Below are 21,181 nucleotides of genomic sequence, written 5' to 3'. Positions count from 1 at the left end.
GAAAAAAAATCAAATACAAAACATTTTACTAGTGATACATGATTTCTCCAAAATGAACACATATACACAGGCACTGATAAACTGTTTCTCAACAAATGAATTCAAAAGTATTATACATGTAATATTTACATTTGTAAAATATGCAACAAATCACAGATGGGCAATATCACAGTTATCAAATGTGATTCAATTTAAATTAATGAATTCAAAAGTATTATACATGTAATATTTGCATTTGTAAAATATGCAACAAATCACAGATAGGCAATATCACAGTTATCAAATGTGATTCAATTTAAATTAATGAATTCAAAAGTATTATACATGTATTATTTACATTTGTAAAATATGCAACAAATCACAGATGGGCAATATCACAGTTATCAAATGTGATTCAATTTAAATTAATGAATTCAAAAGTATTATACATGTAATATTTGCATTTGTAAAATATGCAACAAATCACAGATAGGCAATATCACAGTTATCAAATGTGATTCATTTGAAATTAATGAATTCAAAAGTATTATACAAGTCACCTGCATTATTATTCATATTTAACAAGAAATTATTATGTACACATTGTGAGAAAATGGATTGAAAACTATATTTGAACACTGCTTGTGAATAAACATTTTTTTCTTTAGATTTCAAATTAATTTAAAACATGAACATAAGTAACAATTGAATTCCCTATTCCAGAGAGAAAGATGATCACAGTAGAAAGATTGATACTATAGATGAAAATCTGCTGACAAAGCCATTCATAACATGCAGAAGAAGAATAGTTCAAGTTTCACTTCTCAAAAGTCAGGTATACTAGTTCAGTATTGGGACTGCTTTTTATAACTTACCATCTTAATATATAGAATCATTGAAAATCAATGAAAAGGAATTAACAATGAATGGAAAATATCATATTTACAAGTAGAAATCATTTTAAAATTTATTTGGGATTTGTACTAGGTTCAGTCACCCTAAACAAGCGTGCATTCTTAGCACATTGAATTAGTCATACATTTGTAGTCATCATGCAACAGACTGATTGGGAAGGGGGATTCCATACCCCCTGGAAAATGTAAGTTTATTAATAGGCCTCGAATGCATCAATCATCTTTTATTCGTTTGGTTTTGTCTCCAGAATAATTGGGTTTATTCAACCCACGTGTTATGCATTGATTCTAGAAGTAGACTATAAGTGAATAAAATGTACACAGGTAACCGTTTATATCTGGTTTGCCAAAACATTATAACCTTTATATATAGTGATATCCAAGTCGTAATAAAATCATAGCCGCCTCGACATTGGGGGCAAATTTTGTTATACAGCGATATAACGCGGTACCTGTTCGTTTGTTTTGTGAACAAATTTCGTGCATCATTTTATTCATTAAAATATAGTTTGAAAGAGAAGTAAAATATACCTGTCAATTGTATAACTAATTACTGTAAAACATTCTTATAACTAAGTGCCAGGGACGGACATTTTTGCTTCGTTATAAGAGCAATTCATTGTATCTGTCAAGTTTACAACAAGTAATAAACCCACAGGGAATTAAAAACAAGATGCTTAGTTATATAAAGCAGTCCCAAGTATAAAGAAATGAAACTAATCACTGATACAAAATATTCAAACAAGTTTTTAATTACCAACTTGTTAATAAATAATACTTATAATAGTATGCAAAATGCAAATGGACAATTATAGATTAGGTTATAGAAAATATTTTCCATTCAAACAATATATTGAAATAGAAAATGTCATGCAAGAAAAATGATTTTGGAATTGTGAAGTGGATATCTTCACATTGCAAGGGTGAGAAAGTGTTAAACTTTTTACAAAATGATTGAAGATGTGTTGTGTCTTATCTTTAATGTTGTGTTGTTGTCAGAATGATAAAAAGTATGATGCATTAAGTAAAATATTAATGAATATACATTTTCAAACGTGTTTTCCCCAAAATTTATATCGGACTACATGTATAGAATACTGTATTGCCATTTTAGAAAATTGATAATAATTTATGAAGTTATGTGTAAATCAGTGATTAATTTTCTTTCTTTTACCTTTAAAAGGGAGCAGTTCTCCAGACACCATGGGAAGACTCATGAAGGAGCTGGATTCAGACCATACAAAGCGTTCCAACATTGGACACACTTACCTGACTTTAGAGAGGGCTTGGTACATATGCGGTGACTCCACCTCTTACACACTTCACACTCAACCCATACAATCTTTCGAGACTTTCCAGGAGCATTGTAATCACCACATATGCAACAAGTGACTTCATCGTCAGACTCCTCAACGAAGCCCATGGATTCGTCAGAGTCAGAGTCATTTTCGTCATCACCAGAATCTGTGTCCATGTCACTGTCACTGTGTTCCGAGTCCGTCAAGTCTATGACCACAGGAGCAACCTCCTCATCCTGGACTCCGTCGAGTTTCCACAGTTTTTCTTCGACCTCTCTTATCACGTGACTCTCCACCTTACGCCACTTCTCAACCCCATAAGTTGATCTAGCCTGATTAAAGAGTTCCTTCACTTTCTCTTTCTTGAATGTGACATTGCTCCTGGCGACGAAACTTTTTAATTCAGCCCAGACCAACTCAATAGGATTAAGCTCACAGTGATAGGGAGGTAGACGCAAAACTGTGTGACCTGCTTTCGAAGCCAAATCGTCTATTACATATTTAGGACGAGGTTTATGTTGCTTCACCAATGTGATCAATTCAGCCTTGATCATTCCCGGAGTGTAATGAATACCCTTTCTATCAAGCCAAGACTGGATCTCGGCCTTCGATGCCGACGAAGTCGGACACTTAGACTCAGGATCCAGATGACTGTGATAGGAAGCATTATCCATCACTACGACTGAATTGGTCGGTAGGTTAGGGAGCAACTGCTCAGTGAACCACTTCGTAAAGTTTTCTGAGTTCATCTCGTCATGATAATCCTGGTTGCCTGTTTTCGACTCAAAAATGAGAGCAGATCCCGGGATCATACCCACAGCCGAAGAACCTGCATCCACAATTATCAGACGAGAGCCTTTCCCAGATGGGACAAAACGCCCATGACCTCCACGATGCGACTCAAAGGCAGAGGTAGATGTCCTAGGACAGTCCACCCAATCTCCCCTCGCTACATGATTGGTGTTCAACCAAGTCTCATCCAAATACACAATAGGACGACCCTCCTCTCTAAACTTCCTAATGGACCTCAGGTAAGTATGTCGCATACTCACGATATCGTTCCTGTCTCCAATGTAGCGTTGGTTGGAACGAGTTTTGTAGAATCTGGAAAAAAATAGACATGATATTTTTAATACACATACTAGTACCACTTTTCATTATCACATGTAAGCGAATTATTGATGGTATGATCTGTTTTTATATTATGTTAATTGATTGATTGAATTGGGAAACATTTTTTCATGAATATGGCATATGCTCAAATGATTTACACATTTATTAGACAGATTGAAGGTGACTTGGCAGTATTGCAGTAGGAAAATGAGATTCATCTCTATGTGCTTACCTGAACCCAAGATCCTTCACAAGTCTCCCCAATGGAGACTTTGTGATCCTGACTCCCTTTTCTACTAGTACATCTGACAGTCGACGAAGTGAAACGTACTGGCCCTTCAACTGCATATCATGAATGGTCCTCTTCACCAAATCTGCATCGAAGTCATCAAGCTTTCTACAGGGACCACGTTTCTTCTTAGGAACAGGTACAGGAGGAGCTGCCTGAAGATCCTCCACCACCATCTCCACAGGGTCGACAACAACCTTCTTTTTCAGTGTTTTCACACTTATCCCTAATGATGTTAAAAAATATTCTACTACCCATTTGTATTTATTAAGCTACATGTACCTGAGTCACTCAGCCTCACATGATATTTTTTGATGTTGATTTTTGTCTATTATTGTGCACTATCCTTCAAAAATCATCTATAGAAACAGTTTTCAAATAATATCATGGGCAAGTGTATTTAGCTCACCGAGACAAAGTCTGGGGGAGCTTATGCTATGCCCCGGCGTTGGCGTCAATGCAGCAATATACTTTAGGCCACATACTGGTAACAGTATTGTTCTGGTGAGTATTGTCAACCAATATGTAAATGCTGATTTTACAATCACTTAAGGTAAAACACAGTAATTTCAACAGTTGTCATGTTGTAAATTTTGTGTTTACACCCACCCAGTAAATTCAAAATTAACATTACATTATGACAGAAATACCAGTATCGAAATATATCACTTGATACATTTTGTACCATGATTAAAAAATAATGAAATTCTGATTTTCAACACACTATTTTTCCATAGTTATAAATGTAGCCATTTTATGCAAATTTTTTTCTGTTACCTGTTGCTGAAGATAATCTCTTCATGGGGTCGTCAATGTTTCTCACATGGCCTTCTTCTTTTTCTTTTTGAAATTGGATGTAAATCATCTTTAAAATATCTGTTGCCTGAGGAAGAAAATTGATATTGCACATGTGTAATATACTATGCAAGCTGATACAAGCTTTCATAATTACCGATAACATTTAGTATACTGGTATAATGTATGTACCTAGGTATAGGGTTAACTTTAGACTCTACCAGGAGCACTAATTTTAGCCCAACTTTTCCACTAATCATTTTCAGTTGAAAGATTGTCAAGATCTCACATCAATATTAATTTTTCTTAATTGCAAATTTCGTGATTCCTTGGTTAAACTTTTACAGAGAAATAGAGAGTAATTTTTTAAAATCTTATTTTGCCAGAATAGGATGGAACAAAGAATATTGACCTGGGTTTAAAATTGACCCGAGAGTCATATTTCAATGTTGAATACTGATTTGGGGTGCTTTTTTCAATGTTTTCGCAATGAAAAGGATAACAGCAATACATTATTTTGCAGAATTGCTTTAAATGGCTACAAAGGTATAGCTGTTACCTACATATTATTTGGGAAATAAATTGTAAAACTCTTATTTACCTGTACTTTATTAATCTTAGTATGCAAACCCAACTTCTAAGTGCATGACTTGTATGTGTATACTGTATATATACAGTTGGAACTTCGGTATCTCGAACACCGATATCTTGAATACAATGGATATGTCGAAGTGATTTGTAAGTCCCAACCAATTAAATTTTAAGTGATTTACCTTGATATCTCGAATACTCGGATATCTCGAGGTTTTTAACCAGTCCCATCTAGTTCGAGATAACAAGGTTTGACTGTATTTCTGTATTAAGGGGAATGTGGGGCCATCTTATTCCTTTGAAGATAAGAATGTTAACATTTTTTGAACTGGCTTGTTTCTGCCCCAAACTGACCAAAACTATTGCCAAAAGATACAAAAGCATTAAATATGAAGTTCAACATGTCATTTTGTTTGAAAAGTATGCGTACGAGAACAGGATGATGCCTTATATAATCACTTAAAACAGCTTTCAAACTGTGTAGGGGATACCAATGTACCCCCTTCATATTTTTCCAGATTTTTAAATCTTCAAAATAAGTCTGTAACTGCGCAGTTTGACAGCCGTTCTAAGTGATTTAAAAGACATTGTCCTGTTCTTGTATGCATACTTTTCAAACAAAATGACATGTAGGACTTCATATTTCTTATCCTCCTCAAATGAACAAGATTACTGCACACCCCCCTTAAAATGGCCTACAGTATAGTGCAATACTTACATATGATATTCACACCCATAAATTTGTCCATTCACAACTTTCTGGGATATGAAAATTGTAAAAGGCTCATATTTAAACTATATTGCACATAAACGTCCATTCACAATTTACATTTTTTTCACACCCCTTTTGCCCCTCCTCCTTAAAAATAGAAAAAATTTCTTGGAAATATATCTTCCCATTTTAATTTGCACACCTATATTCATGTTGCAAGTTGTGAATGGCTCATGATATACTATTATAGACTTTAAATTTTTGACTTCACTTTATCATGTAGTGTAAAACTGGCCCAAGACCAAATCAGGCTAGCCTAAATATATAATAAACATATGGGTGTAATTGAACGGGGTGCAAAATGACTTGGCACCCATTTGTATTTTAAGGGCAAGGTCAAATATTTTATAGTGACATCATACGAAGCAGACAGCAGTGGAAAAGTTTGATTTGGATTAAAAATTGGATTCTTAGCATTCATAAATTCGGGACATTATTTCAAACTGACTATGATATGTGTGTTGATCATGGATCCTTGTGTTCGTAATTTTGTGAAAATGTATTGTGCACCATTTGGAAATTACAGGAAGTTTACATTTTCAATATCAGGTACAGTAGAGTTATCATTTAAACTTATATAGATAGAGTTATACAGGATTGCATATGTATGAGGCATAGGATTTTAACGTTAGGCCCATACAAAGAAAAAGTGAAGTCAAATATATTGCAGTCATCGTAAAGAATCTGAAATGATATGACTGACACAATGAATTATTGTATACCTCCATAGACTTCACTGACTTCGCTGACTTCCCCTTCTTGGAACTCGGCATCTTATTTTGTGTGATGATATATGTATACGATAGATATATATGTTTTAGAATTATATGGTCTATAGTTTATAGTCGAATAGCAGACTATAGGATATGTTTGGTTATCCTCGGAAGCTGTATGTTTTAAACTTGGACAAATACCGAAACATCCCGAAAGCCTGCGCGAACAACGGCAACGTGCTCGACGTCAGCATACGTCATCGACGTAACGTTACGATTCTTCACGAATATCCTCAAATAATTACAGGCCCCTTCCGAAGTGGCAGCCATTTTCTGCAATGTTAAATTCCCGTAAGGTTTCAATTTTCGCTCGTATCATAAACCAGGTGGACATTGAGAAGCAATTTTATGGCAGATAATCTAGGCATTTTTCCTTCTAGTGAATGAAACACTTTTGGGTAAAGAGATAATTATGATTATCGAAATATTTGGCAAAAAGTGGTGGAAGCAAAAACCCGGGACAGAGTATAAAAATAATTCTAAAATCCCTTCATGTCGCCTTTCATCACTAAAACACACTTTATTCCTACAACGCCCCGCTTCGATTTTTCAGATTCAAAAGGAACCGCCATCTCAATATCTAATGTAAACAAAACAAGCACATTCCGATCCCATCCAGAACACCTCGGGCCTTTCAGAGAAAAACTCTGAAAGGCCCGAGGTGTTCCGGATGATTCCGATCCCGGATGTAGTAAATGAGAGAACCAAATGAGGAGAAAATATTTCCGAAATACTTATCTTTTAATTTTTGTGATTTTTCTCATTCCTTTCTATATATTCTATTGTATTAGAAATCGCCATTGTGATAACAATATGGCCGCTATGCAAATTAGTAAAATGTACACCATTTCTCCATATGTCGTAATAACGAGATAATTAACTCGTAATAACGAGATCTTTTCTCGTAATTACGAGATAAAAATATTTTTTTAAGTGGCCCTATTCGTCTTTCGTAGGTATATCTGAAAACTATAGCAAATTTTTTATTGCATCCCTGTATACTGTAAACAGCTGTAATTCAAAGTGCCAAAATTTCACAATTTGCTGTGTTGCATGATACTATTAAATATTCTTGATTTTAACAAAAACATTTATTTTTATTTTTACTAAAGTAGTAAAAGCAAAATTATTTTTGCAGAGGAATCAGGGAGCAAACAGAAATTCACTCAGACCTATGGATTTATAAGATACAGACGGTAATTCATGCAGACATTTAAAAAAACAATCAACAAAGGATCAAACTAAGGGTTTGACCACCAGCTAGGGCAGTGGGTAGAGCTGACTAGAGATTCAGACGAGAGATTAGGTTCGAATCCAAGTGTGGTCCGGCATTATTTCTCCTAATCTGTTTCAAGCTAGGAATAGATTATGGTGAACCAAACAAAAATGATGTTTCAGTTTCTAGGATACAAGTACATAATCAAAGTACTGAAGTACTGTCGGGAGTTGATTTTATTTTAAAATCAACTTATCTTGCATGGCAATTAGTTTCTATAGTCTGTATTTGAATTACGCACTTTCTTTAAATATCAATTTTTAGACTTTTCCGACAGGAATTTCGAGAAGTCCCCATATGAATCATGTTGTGTAATATTTAAAGATAGATTTCAAACTATGTATTAATATGTATTAATATAAGTAATCGAAACAATTCTAAGAATTATATGGATCCAAGCACTATTGATATCGAAATTACTCTCGATCAACCAGACGCTCGGCTGTCTCCCACAAGCAAGAGCCGATCTGAGCCTCTCTGCATGTTGGAGATTTACGGAGATAGCCGAGCGTTTGGTTGAACGAGACTATATCAGTTAAACTCTGGCGAAGGAATTAACACACGAGACTACAAAAATGTCTAAATTGTTCGTATTATATAAAATCTGGCTATTTTCAAAGTGTTTATAGATAAGTTTCTTTGAAAAACAATGCTTCAGCACACATTACATCGAATTTTTCTATTATTTTCAAGAACTAAGTCTTGTCAGCGGTGATGATTTGTGCTTAGGTCGAAACACTGTTTCACTTTCGGTTTGCCAGAGTAACTGCATAGGAGAGTTGATTAAAATCAACTCCCAAAAACCATATATATCTATAGAATGCATGTGCAGATCTACAGGAAGGGGGGGGGGGTCCATATGCTATCCCCTCTCAAAAATTCAATTATATTCACACAGCAAAATAGTACTTGTGACTCCCCCTTTCCCCTCCCGATCAAATATATATTTTTTATTCAGATGTAACAAAATTTTAGTCACATTTAAGCTTTATGCAATTAATTGTTGTTTCCTACTTTTCCCGAAAAGCTGAAACGCCTAGATAAGAATATGTTGAAGTACGACTTAGTTAACTTTCATAAAACATTCTGATGACAACGATTTATTTGTTTACTGCATGCCAAGGGAGAAAAATTGATAATTTCTTAATTAACTTATTTCGAAGTGTATCGGCAATTATATGCAGACTAAGGCGACTTTTTGGATATATTTATGATTTTAAAGGGTATTTAGTAAACTGATTCTCGGAATGTAATGCTAACATGATGGTTTGACATATTTTGCTTTAACTTGAATTGTCTCTATGGTAAGTGTTACATGCTTTTATTTTCAGAAAACTAATCTAAGTAAGATGTCAGGTTCTCTGTCTGTTGTATCATTTGAAGGAGAATTAAATGCCATCGTCCAAGAGGTAATAATTACTCAGTAAATTAATTGATCAGTTGTTGAAAGATAACGTCTAAATAAGGAAATGAGAATGTACATGTACCTTGAATAAATGTAAAATGATATTTGTATCCCTTGTGATATTAATGTCACATCGAATTTCATTTATAGGGTATCATATTTTATCAATTACTGTATGTGTATGATGTATATGTTTCGAATTTTTAACAAATCCAGTTTAATTTACATAATTAATTAATAAATGAATAAAATAAGTACCATGTCACTGCTTTCAGGGACCTATACTATAAAGAATAATATTAATTTATATGATTCTGGTGCTTTAAAGGATATTGTTAACTGATTTCTCTATTTATTTTCTTTATTATTTTCTTTCTTTTTGCAGTACCTGGAATTCAATGGCTTTGATAAATGTTGCTCAGTTTTCTTGAAAGAATGCGACCAAAAGAGCAAGCCTGTAGCCACTCACAGTATCAAATCTAAATCTAATCAAAAACTGGTGGCCATACAGGTAATGTGCTTTTCTTAAAATTCTGAAGAATATAAATGCAAAATATGAATACTTTTACCCATAGAAATAAAAATTGATACTGAACTGTTTCAGCAATATCATTGAGAAATTTTCTGTATATGAATGCTTGGGTTTGAGGAAGGTTTTCCTTCAAATAAATGACCATCATACATTTAATTTTCTTATTACAGAATGAATTAATGCAACACTTTCATAAAGGAAGAAGAGATCGGTTTTTCAAGGAATGGAATGACAGCCTCCATCCTTCTGTTCGGGATGGAGATGCAGTTGCAAAGAAACTAGAATTTTACTTGAACATATACTTTGCAATTTTCCCAATAAAATTTGCTAGAGGACAGGTAATACATTTGAAAAAAAAAGTACATGCAATATATTATTATTAAGAATACAGTGTAACAATTGTGTTTCGTAAGATTTTATATATCCATGATAACAGATATTTGAATAGTTATTTTCATTCACAATGCTTACTGGTAGTTATGGGAAACATTTAAAAATGAGAATGACCAGATATTGTTTATTCTTGATCATAAAGATTTACCTATATATTGACTACGGTGTTTGTAGATTTATATTTAACTGCCAATGAATAAAGTTTCTGTATATAAAAGGTAATATACGGTATCCCGGAATATAAATTATTTGTGATATAATAAACTGTTCTTTTTTTTAATTCATGAAAATATGATTAATATAAAGACAATGTAAACTAATTTTATAGAGAGAAGCAGATCGAGCCATGGGAGACTTCAAGAAATACCTGGAGACCAGGGGTGCCTCTTTAAGCCAGACTACAGAGTTTCTGCCTTATTACGCCTTACCTTTTGTCCCAAATGCCAAAAGTCATCCGTCCTACAAAGAACTTTTCTCTGTAAGCTTTATGATTATGATGTATTTGAATGCTATAATAAATGTTATAATTTAATGATTGAAAGGTCATGATATATGCTTTTGATATGGCTACAGATTATTACTTTTAAGTGAAAGAGTTTTTTTTTTTTCCTACAGGATTCTTGGGTGAAGGACCTGGAGGTGCGAGTGGAAAAGTTTTTAACCTTGACATTAAAATCTAGACCACAACCCAAACTGTTTGAACTTTATGTATCCTTGTCAAAATTGCTCTCGAACAAAATAACCTGACATGTTTACATCAATATCTATACTTACCTGCATCAACTTTTTGCATTTTCCCCGAGCAGCCTACGATCATGCCTGAACTTTTGAGACCACGCCTGTGGTATCATCTAGTGTTTACCCATAATGCACAAGCATACTTCCATTTTAGTTTTGTTCGGGCATTCGAGAAGAAAAGCCGCGTGCTTTTCTTCGATTAAAATTTTTTAAGCCTGCGGTCTTAAAATGTCTGATTCACCTGACATATCCATGTACATGTACCGGTAGTTTGAAAAAATCCAGTTACATATAAAAATTTTGTATTGTTATATGATGAGTTTTATAAACTTAAAGCATATTATTGTTTATCTAATAATTATTATTAAATTATTAAAAATTTAATAATTAATTAACAATACCTTTAAACCTATTGTTTTCCTTAACCCATTTTCAACAGAGGGGTAACAAGGATGGAGATGAATCAGGTATAGTTAATGCTTCATTTAACCACAGGTACAGGTGATATGATGATGATCATAAATTAATTCAAACATGCAGAATCGGATACGGTATACACTTTACCATACGTATATATATTCATTGCAAGAGCATTAGCAATTTTAAAGAAAATATTACTTTAGGTTGTACTATGTTAATTAAGATATATCTTTGAAGTATAACTTAACTTGCACCTTTTTCTTATTTGACCACATAAAAAACCCTTAAAGTAATCTCTTGAATAAATGACAGTTGTTGCTATTGCATCTTTATATAATGATACAAAGAAACATGTATGATCATGCATGTTAATTGCTGATATTTTAGTAATGTACTTATACCTAAATGAATGGTTGCACTTATTTTGCCAATACAAATTTCTACAGACCAGTTTCAGCAAATTTCTCGCTTGCAACAACAGCTGGTGGATTCGGAGCGTAAAACAATGTCTTACATAAAACGACACAATCGTGTTCAGGTAATGGTTCGACACTGACTGTCAGTCACATAACACTGCATGGGGCACAGTAGATGTACTTTTACATAAGCTAGTGGCAGACAAGAATTTCTCCTGATCATAGGACAAGCTGGTCATGGACTCATCCTTCAAGATGAAGTTTGCACTGCAGAATTGCATTTGGCTCATGTGGTCTGAGAAATGATACTGGAGATAGAGGTCATTAGATTTCTCTGATAATGATCTTTATATCCAGATATTTCAGATTAGGAACCATTGTTCATCAGCCACTGGTCACACAAGCTTACTAACATTGTCCCAGCTAGGATCTTTAACAAGTACATGTACTCTTTCTATGTGTACTAATAAGCATGAGTTTTATCTCTTCTACCTTTCTACTAACACACATTGCTTCTTTTTTCGTTTATAATAAAACAGAGAGCTTTGGGGTAAGTTTTCACACCACAGACAAAATACTTGAGAGTAGAGTAATCTAAAACAAGATAACCAAGAACGAAACTCACAAAAAATTTGTTGCAAACAAATTATTTGTTATAAATTCCAAATTTATAATCTGATGAATTTCAGATTTTTATTTTGTCTATGGTGTCAATGATTTAATATTTACATGATTTAAATCATAACAGCACTTTGATAGACGGTACATTTGGTATTTTGCTGTTGTTTGAAACTTTCCTTTGACCCATAGATGTTCCACAACTTGCACTTTAATTGTTGAGAATAGATTTGACAAGACTATAATGTACTATTCAGTTGAGCTCTTGTTTTCATGTACACTGTACCATAGACTTCCTTGCTTATTTCACATTTACATTCTCTTAGTCTTCACTCTGGATTAAATTAAAGTGTACTTGTGTAGTAACTCTGGCCTTCAATGTATCTATCACTATTCAAAACAAAAATTGATGAAAATTAAGTACGGTAATTCTTTTGTAGAATACTTTTATGTCCGTTACCCTGTAGAAATTTTTGAACTAGTGTTTTTTGTAATAAATTAGGAGACTAAAATGCATTTTTATTTGAAATATGTAAAATAAATAAAGAGAAACTGGAATATACACATACAGTATGATTGTGAAATAGTAAGAACTATTGATTCAGATATTAAAGCAAATACCAATGACTGCAATAAGCATATGGATTTATATCATGTTTGCTACTTTCCTTGTAGGCTGATTACCACAACTTAATTGGAATCACAGCTGATCTAGTTGATGCATTGGAATCCACTGTTCAAGGAAAACCTGTAAGTGGTTTTCTTCATCATTATTATAGTATTACATTATTATACATGTATTATAATTGAATATTGTTTGCTTTTGTGAACAATGGGAAATTTGTTTAAGTCAGTTATTCATTTTATTTAATTAATATCATGATGTTTACTGCACATCTCAATATTCAAATTACATTCAGTTGAGTTACTGTATGATCGACATGCATAGTCATGGACATTTTTAAATCAGTTTGAGATCATGGTATAATTAACAAAGAAGGCATATACATGAGTATTTACATTTACAATTCAAGCTCATTCAAGCTGTCTGAGTATTAACTAATAAGACCTAGATTTGGGTAAACTTTTATTTTACATTTTCTATGTTCATGCACATATATAGTTTATAGTGTCATTTGTGATTGATTTGTTTAATTCTAGATAACGCCAGAATATCTGCAAGAAATATGTTCTCGTCTATTCAGTCACCATGTCGCTGGATCTGTCGATTTCACCAGGCCCGGAACAGCTAGTCAATTTCTCAGACAGTCCATTGCTCCTCAGATGTAAGAGCTCTCCTTATGTCTAACTTTTAATATTTTGGAAATATTTTGTGCTTTATTAATTGTTAAAAGAAGAATGAAGAAATTCTTTGTTGAATTATTATTTGAAGGTCAAAGATGGCACTGGCATCTTCATATGTATATATTTGGCTTTGACAATGATTAATCACAGTATTGAGTAATACAAGTACACATGTTACAGGCAGCCTATGCAGGAGCCAGATGCCTACCCACCACTTGACTTCCCCAAGGTCAAAGAAGACTTGGCTGGTGGACCAAACAAAAAGAAAGCACTTCTACTACAGGCTATAAGATGGGTGAGAGAAAATTTGCAGGCTTATCATTTGTAACAGTGCAATGAAGAATTGCTCAAAGTGTTGTCAGCAGCTTATAAAAGGAAACATTTTCCCATCATTTTTATCAACATGATGTACACTGCATATTTCAAATACCATATTCATTTTTCTAACCAACTGAATGTATATTGTACCTTCAATTAGAGGTTGACTCAGTCCAATCCACAGCAAAGAGACACAACCATGACTGCATACAGAGACAACGACTTGCTAGGGTGTGCTAAAGCAGGGGCTCACAGGGTAAGGCAGACAACTCTTGATAAAGCACAATTCTAAATATACAATTGTGTTTCTATGCTGAGAGTTACAAGTTATCCGTAATGCGGGTTGTCCATTACAGACGGCTGTGTTGGGTCTTCTGACTTCACCTGATGACACAGTGAAACAGACAGCAGCCAGGCTCTTCAATGCTTTTGCTTCCCTGTGTGCAGGTCGGTTTACTTTGGAAGCAATCAATTAAAGTTTGTTGGAGCAATTTTTTGTAGATTAAAAGTATTATTTAAAGGTTCATAAGAGCGCCTACTTTATTCAATGATTTATTGATACCATACGTTCAGTAATTTGAGTATCTGAATTAATTGGGGATGGGACCCCAAAAATTTAGTAAAAATTCAGCCACCACAAATTTAAATGTTCCACACTAAATAACAATGCTACAAAACACATTGTGATACTTATGTATGCAGAAATCAGTTTCAAATTTTTGTTGACAAGTTGAAATCTCTTTCCCGTTACAGTGTTTTGTATTGTAATATTAAGTCAAAAGAATGGAATAATCATACAGTATGTATATGTGTTTAAGGTCGCACCTACTTAGCACAGAACCAAGAATTGTTTAAAGCTCTTCTGGACAATCTACACAGTGAGGAGAAAGAGTCCATCACCAGAGAAATGGTTCTAGGGGCCCTGCAGAAACTGAGTCTCAGGTGTGTGTATAAAATATGCCAATTTTATGAAATTCAGTGTGAAATACAATGCTATTTTATCCGCATATACATTTACATATCATCATACCATATCAAGGATACTTATTTGAAGGTCAAATACAGGTAAGCTTTAATAGAGAGGATTTTTTAAAAAATTCATTTACATACAATGTACATTGTTGTAGGCGTAACCTGCAGTCCTCAATGATTGATGCTGGGTTGATTGAGTGGCTGGTAAAAGTTCTGGAAGATAACGACAATTTGTCTGATTATACTCTGGAGTACTCTGTCGCACTTCTTATGAACCTCTGTCTTAGAACATCAGGTTTGTTAAAACTTTTTTATGAATAAAAAAGAATGATTCTTGATAATAACAGGAATTTTGACTTTTAACCAAATATGTATATTCAAAACTTTTGTTTGAGTTAGCAGGAATAGAAAATTGACTGAATAATAAATAGTTGTTCACCAAATAATAATGTGTGCATGCTTTCAATGGTTGTAGGTAAAAAGCGTTGTGTAGGAAATGCCCACCAAACCCTTAAAGTCCTCAGTGATCTTTTGGGTCATGAAAATCAAGAAGTAAGGAACAGTTATAAAAAGAAATGATATTTAATATGATTTATTTTTATAGTATAATGAATACTTATTTTGAATACTTCAATTTATAGATCCGTCCATATGTAAATGGTGCCCTGTATAGCATTCTAGCTATTCCATCCATCAGGGAAGAAGCTAAAGCCATGGTAGGAATTTTCTCTCAAGAAGAATACAAGTATTTATACCATGTCCACATGGTTCCAAAAATTGCACCCTAACCCACAAGTTCATGCGAGCGGTGCGGATCTTTTGTTAATTGTTGGTGTTAGCAGGCATACTCTCTCTAAACGATCCTTGAGTGTGCTCACACCCCCAAATAAGGACGGTTAACCATTATGTCACATTGAAATATTTATATAACTTTCTGATTGTAAAAAAATATAGGTGTTTAAGAATCACACGTGCAAAATGTATGTATAAAATAGCTTGATACAATTGTTTAGAATTAACAAGAAGTTGAATTAAAAGTGTCTTAGTTATGAAAAGTCTTCAGATTTTAATACTTCTCCAAGATAAAACAAAAAAAACCACATCAGATTTTGAAAGAAAACATAGGAAAAATTAGCGTTTATTTCAAGGGAGGTAACTGCAAAAACTTAAATATTAAAATATAAGTTATCTTTCTTGGTAACTGATATAGGGTATGGAGGAAATCCTGCGATGCTTTATCAAAGATGACCAGCCAGATATGAACCGACAAATTGAATTTATCATAAAACAGTTGAATTCAGGTACAGTATCCCCTATTTTTCCATAAAATATAGAAAAACAGATTTTTTGACAAAAATGTGTAATAAAACTCCTTGTTTTGAATTTTCCATTCATTGAGATCTATAATTATATTAATTTTGGTAAAGAATTTAGGAGTTTTAACGATTTTGTTAACTTAAAAGTATGTAGAAACTAGAAAACAGGGTGTTAATACCTGGAAAAGAAATAACAATTAAAGTTATAATATCATGATTGTTTGCGACATTGCATAATGCATATAAAGTCCATGAGCATGTAAATGGAACTGATTTATGAATATCAAATGTAATAGCTATTAACGATTATCATTTTTTTTTCTTCTCAATTCAAAGATTAAAAAGCAAAATGTGATTAACAAAATGTATAATTGTGGTTTATATGTGCAGTGGAGGCTGTAGATGATAATGAATCAGATGATGAAGAAGATGACGAGGAAGAGGTTAGTGGCTTAATAATCCTTCAAAGAACAACAGAATAAAGACAGTATCGTATATCCTATATCTTAAAGCAGAGTGTTGATACTTTCATGAATGTATGCATGTACTAACATTTTCATTTACATGATTTATGATATACGGTATATGTTGCGACCCAATTTTGCATATTCGTGACTTCTTGTATACACTCAATGAGACCAGTAGTAGACTGCTGCAATGGATTCTCCAAAATATTTGAGAGCAATTAGTTTGTTAAGTTGTCATATTATGCCTTTTAGATAAGCTTTTGAATGTCAATGGTTTTTGGTTCCCATTGAGTAATTCTCAAAGAGAATGATTACTGTAAATGAATTACTGTACATTTGGCTGTGTATTCAATATAGCACTTTTAGCGGAATGCGGCTTCCGCTGAATTAAGTACATCACTAAATACCATGCATATATATGTATATATAAGAATAGTCACATTCAGGAATACGCTAATTCAAATCCACGCCAACTTGTTCAAAAACCAATATCTGCCAAATATCGTACACGCCAAATGTAATAAGTTTACAGTAATTTTTAGAAGAAAAATAAAACTGCTTGCCTGCCGACAACAACAATTTTACACTAACATTGTTTTGTAGGAAGACCAAGACGCCATGGAGTTAGATTTAGACAAGGATGAAGAAATTCAGCTTGATAACAGTGATTCTACCGGAGAAAAACTTCTGATAGAGGAGTACCAGGCAGTAGCCGGCTCAGCCAAGTCCAAGAAAAGGGTCAGTATTTGAATCAAGCTTCGAAGACTGTTGCTGAAAAATGTTGAATTTCCATTATACTACTAATTCTAATTTTATGTTATGGCTTGTGTTGAGATGGGTGTTAGAAAATGAAAAGTTATTGATTTGCATAATTGACACTGACTTGAGTTATGTATTTTTGTTACTTGTAGCATATAGACTCTGTTCTGAATGAGCCTCTCCAGAGACCCATCACGCCTAGTCAACGTCGAGCCTCCGAGCATTCCTCAATCATTCAGTAAGTACAGTCATTATTCATAATTAAGATCAGAGTCTGTATCTCTCATTTTGAAAGAGTAGTAATGTGAAAAAAAATTCTGTAAAAAAAAAATTGTACAATTATTATTTTGATATGCCATCAGGAGTCGTCCCCCCTCCCAGCTGTCACAGATTCCTGAGGGTAGAACAGACATGTCCCGTCCCCCGACCAGGAGTGGAAGCCGCCCGAACACACAGGACGGACTCAGATCCGGTCAGTCAATTATTGCCATTCCTTACATGTACAATATTCTAGTGCAAATTGTGAAGATGAATTGTGTTTTTTTTAAAGATAATGGCAAATGGTTTTTCAAAAAAAAAAAATATAAAAAAATAAAAATTATGTTATAATTTATTTATAATTTCATTTTAGAAATTATGTAGAATTTAACGAATTTATTATGCACGTATTTTTTTAAAAAACATTGCCTTCATGCATGTTCTTACAGCGTCAAGAGCTAGTCAGTTGAGCCAAGGCAGTGCTCGGGCCAGTAAGGATGTTCCCGAGTAAGTGAAGATATTCTGTATGATTATGTCATATGGAGATCTATCTCTGTTGTAGACTTCAGCTTGTGAGATTTACTAACTTTTTCCAAGATTGTTACACATTCTTGTTTTTATTTTAAAAAGTTTTACTTTAATATTTTAGAGTGAAGGAGTACAACCAAGCTTTCGGTTCTCGTCCCAAGATTCCACGCACACCTGACGTATCTAGTCTAGGGAAGCCTTCTGACTCCGCCAGCCAGGGACGAAACTCTCAGCAGAGTCTGGGCAAACTCTCACAGCACAGTCAAGGGCGAAGTTCCCTGCAGAGTCAGGGCAAAACCTCTCAGTCAAAAGTTCCCCGTACCCCAGATTCCGGTAAACGCCCTACCAGCCGGGGGTCCATCAGTGGAATGCCTCCCCCTCAACCTCAGTACTCGGAATCGGGACCCCGCCCGAGTTCAGCAGGAAAATCAGGTAAAAACGGGCAAGTTTATGTCGACATCATAAAATTTTTAAGATTTTAGTTTCAAAGATTTTGGTAAATCAGTATTCTTGGAAAATCAAATTATAATGTGTGTTAAAATGTTTCAGCAAATGGATCTGAAAGTGGCACCGGTAATTCTAATGCTTTAATTAGTAGACTGAAACCTGATTTATTGTTGTAATAAAGCGTACTGTAGTATGGAGAAGGGAATATCTCTCTCTTGTCTCATAATTGTACCCTCCTCTCCTAACTTATTTATCAATTTGAAATTAAACTTTACACTGTACATGTAGATAACAGGGTGAAAAGTTTACTTTATAAAATGTAATTTTTTGTTTGATCAACAGCATCTTAGACTGTAGTGTATAGTGGAATAGACTGGGTAAAATATGCACATTTGTTTCTGAACACCATTTATTTACTATACCCAATCTCCTCACTTGGAGCTGTCATCTACAGTTTGAAATTGTGCAATGTACATTTTGGTGATTTGTTAAAATGCACCTAACACATAAAAGTTTCAACACTGGGGTAAAGACATAACATTCCAAGTAAAAAAGTTTACAAACAAACACTGCAGGCACCAGTCCTTTGTCTGTGGAGCGTAGTTTGAGTGACAGCAGGGATTACCGATGCATGTACACAGGCCTAACAGTATTTGGTATCAATGTTCAGTCAGTTTAATGTTTACACACTTTATAGGTTTTGTTTCCAGTTTATGTTAAGGAATGTTTGAATATTTGACTTGATCGAAGCAGGATTAATACCATGCAGTACATAAAATTGATCCCTGCACTGACTGAAATGTGGAGACGTTGGTTTCTGTAACTTGTTGTATTTTTCGTTGTGAATTCTCCTCTTGAGTTTCTATTGTTGGTGAACCACTTTAAGTTTCAATTACATGTACATACAATAAATAACAGTTTATGGCATAGCTTTTATATTAAATATCAATTGAATTATTGCTAACCCCAGATGTTTTTTACTTTAATTTATACAGAATGATAGAAATTCTGGATAGAATAATATGAAAATGTTTTTATAAAAGAAAAGTTAACTGTGATCTTGATACTTTAGACAAATAAGTAGTTTTGCATTATCTATGTTTTTTTCCTTCATTTTAGCAATTTTGCATTTATTATTGTTTTTTTTCTTCATTTTAGCACCTCCATCAAGGAAAGGATCTGTTGCTAGTCAAAGAGAAGTGCCTAAAACACCTGAGACATAGTCATATACATAGAATCTAATAATTCATATCATTCCAGTATTGTCTAATAACTGGATCTTCTTTTTTATATTGTATTAGTTGTCCAGGAATTTACTTTATTTTTAATAAAATTAATATAGATTTATTTATAAAAGATGTAAACTATTTAGAACTAGAAACTAAATGGACATTTATTTATTCAATAGATATATACATGTACATGTCTATACATCTGTTAGGAACACAAACTGATAGTTTCTTTATGATTACTTCATTTCCATACATTGTTTAGATTTTGACGTAACCTTTCGGTATTTCTTTAATGATATTTTCTAATATAGTGCTCATAAGACTGTAAATTGTGCTAAATTATTCTTCATTTCCCAATCATACTTGTGAGAAGAGAGAACTTTTTTTATATTCACAAGTAAATAGTACATGTACATGCATTGTTTTTCTTTTAACGTTAAAAAAATGCATGTACATGTAGGTTTGAGATGAATATATTTTTTCTGCAAGAAAGAATCTCGTAAACTTTTGACAGATAAATCCTTTTAAAACCAGTCCAGTAATTATACAACTTATTGATATTTGTAGTTTTTTTTATTGTCTGTGATATTTTTAACTGGTTGTATTTAAATCCTCAAATTTCATTTCTCCTTTTATCTGATGTACTGGTTGTAATCTTAATTTCATTTTTTTTGTATTCATAATCTGATTTTGATATAACTGCAATAATGTGACCCTCTATAGCTTTAAGTCTTCTTATTAATTTTTGTTGGGGGTGATAAAAAATAAAGAGATTCAGAGAGGGCTACATACATTAAAGTATGTATAGGTACCAATAAATTTGATACTCAGCTTCCTGAAATATTTCATTATTGATTCTAAATATTAATTACATTCTGTACAAAGGTTTGTGCTTATGTTCTTTTTTTTTTAAATTTTAAATGTCTTAATTGATGGTCAAATTTAAAACTATGGAAACTGAATATGGTACATGTATTTACATGTACGCGTACTTTTACAATATACATGTGTATTATTTTAGAACTATAGAATTACTTTTTGCAGTTAGTTTAAATGTGCAAAAATCAGTTTAGAGTATAAGAAGGTGAAAACAACAAATTTAAATCTTGTACATGCATTGTACATTGTATTCAGCAAAAACATAGTGCTTGGTATGCTTGTATGGATTCTATAGAATGTGAGTGATCAGTTGAGTTCTCACTGCCTGCTGTTTATTTGTACTGTACATTGTGGTCCACTTTTTCTTTCAATGTATGG

The 21,181-nt window shown here is 33.3% G+C and overlaps 3 protein-coding genes and 1 non-coding gene across 6 annotated transcripts; 1 reads left to right on the top strand and 3 right to left on the bottom strand.

Moving 5' to 3' along the window:
- Positions 1-2,106: 2,106 nt before the first annotated feature.
- LOC128187425 (uncharacterized) lies at positions 2,107-3,237 on the bottom strand. Its single transcript, XM_052857868.1, has one exon. It carries the CDS (start codon positions 3,235-3,237, stop codon positions 2,107-2,109), a length of 1,131 nt encoding a protein of 376 aa, XP_052713828.1.
- A 237-nt stretch (positions 3,238-3,474) lies between these two features.
- Positions 3,475-5,356, bottom strand: LOC128188079 (uncharacterized). Its single transcript, XM_052858884.1, has 2 exons — positions 4,371-5,356; positions 3,475-3,819 (listed from the first exon to the last, which is right to left on the bottom strand). The coding sequence occupies exons 1-2, from the start codon at positions 4,552-4,554 to the stop codon at positions 3,533-3,535; spliced, it is 471 nt and encodes a 156-aa protein (XP_052714844.1). The 5' UTR covers positions 4,555-5,356; the 3' UTR covers positions 3,475-3,532.
- A 3,529-nt stretch (positions 5,357-8,885) lies between these two features.
- Positions 8,886-20,371, top strand: LOC128188077 (lisH domain-containing protein ARMC9-like). Of its 3 annotated transcripts, none has more exons than XM_052858880.1 (26): positions 8,886-9,023; positions 9,132-9,209; positions 9,591-9,716; positions 9,908-10,075; positions 10,459-10,608; positions 10,746-10,838; positions 11,308-11,335; positions 11,735-11,826; positions 12,998-13,072; positions 13,484-13,608; positions 13,808-13,922; positions 14,106-14,201; positions 14,302-14,392; positions 14,764-14,887; positions 15,073-15,212; positions 15,393-15,469; positions 15,559-15,633; positions 16,128-16,218; positions 16,624-16,676; positions 17,304-17,438; positions 17,612-17,697; positions 17,822-17,931; positions 18,167-18,224; positions 18,367-18,677; positions 18,795-18,818; positions 19,851-20,371. In XM_052858880.1, exons 2-26 carry the CDS (start codon positions 9,150-9,152, stop codon positions 19,913-19,915), a joined length of 2,568 nt encoding a protein of 855 aa, XP_052714840.1. In that variant the 5' UTR covers positions 8,886-9,023; positions 9,132-9,149; the 3' UTR covers positions 19,916-20,371. The 3 variants fall into 3 exon arrangements, with proteins under 3 accessions (XP_052714840.1, XP_052714842.1, XP_052714841.1); XM_052858882.1 differs by lacking the exon at positions 18,795-18,818 and adding an exon at positions 19,035-19,069 and having other exon boundaries at positions 19,851-19,928; XM_052858881.1 differs by lacking the exon at positions 18,795-18,818.
- Positions 15,684-15,814, bottom strand: LOC128190934 (U4atac minor spliceosomal RNA). Its single transcript, XR_008244411.1, has one exon. It is a non-coding gene; the product is annotated as a U4atac minor spliceosomal RNA (small nuclear RNA).
- Positions 20,372-21,181: the final 810 nt, after the last annotated feature.

This window comes from Crassostrea angulata, chromosome 6 (genome assembly GCF_025612915.1).
Source record: "Crassostrea angulata isolate pt1a10 chromosome 6, ASM2561291v2, whole genome shotgun sequence".
NCBI lineage: Eukaryota > Metazoa > Mollusca > Bivalvia > Ostreida > Ostreidae > Magallana > Magallana angulata.
This window is presented reverse-complemented; position numbering and strand designations above follow the sequence as displayed.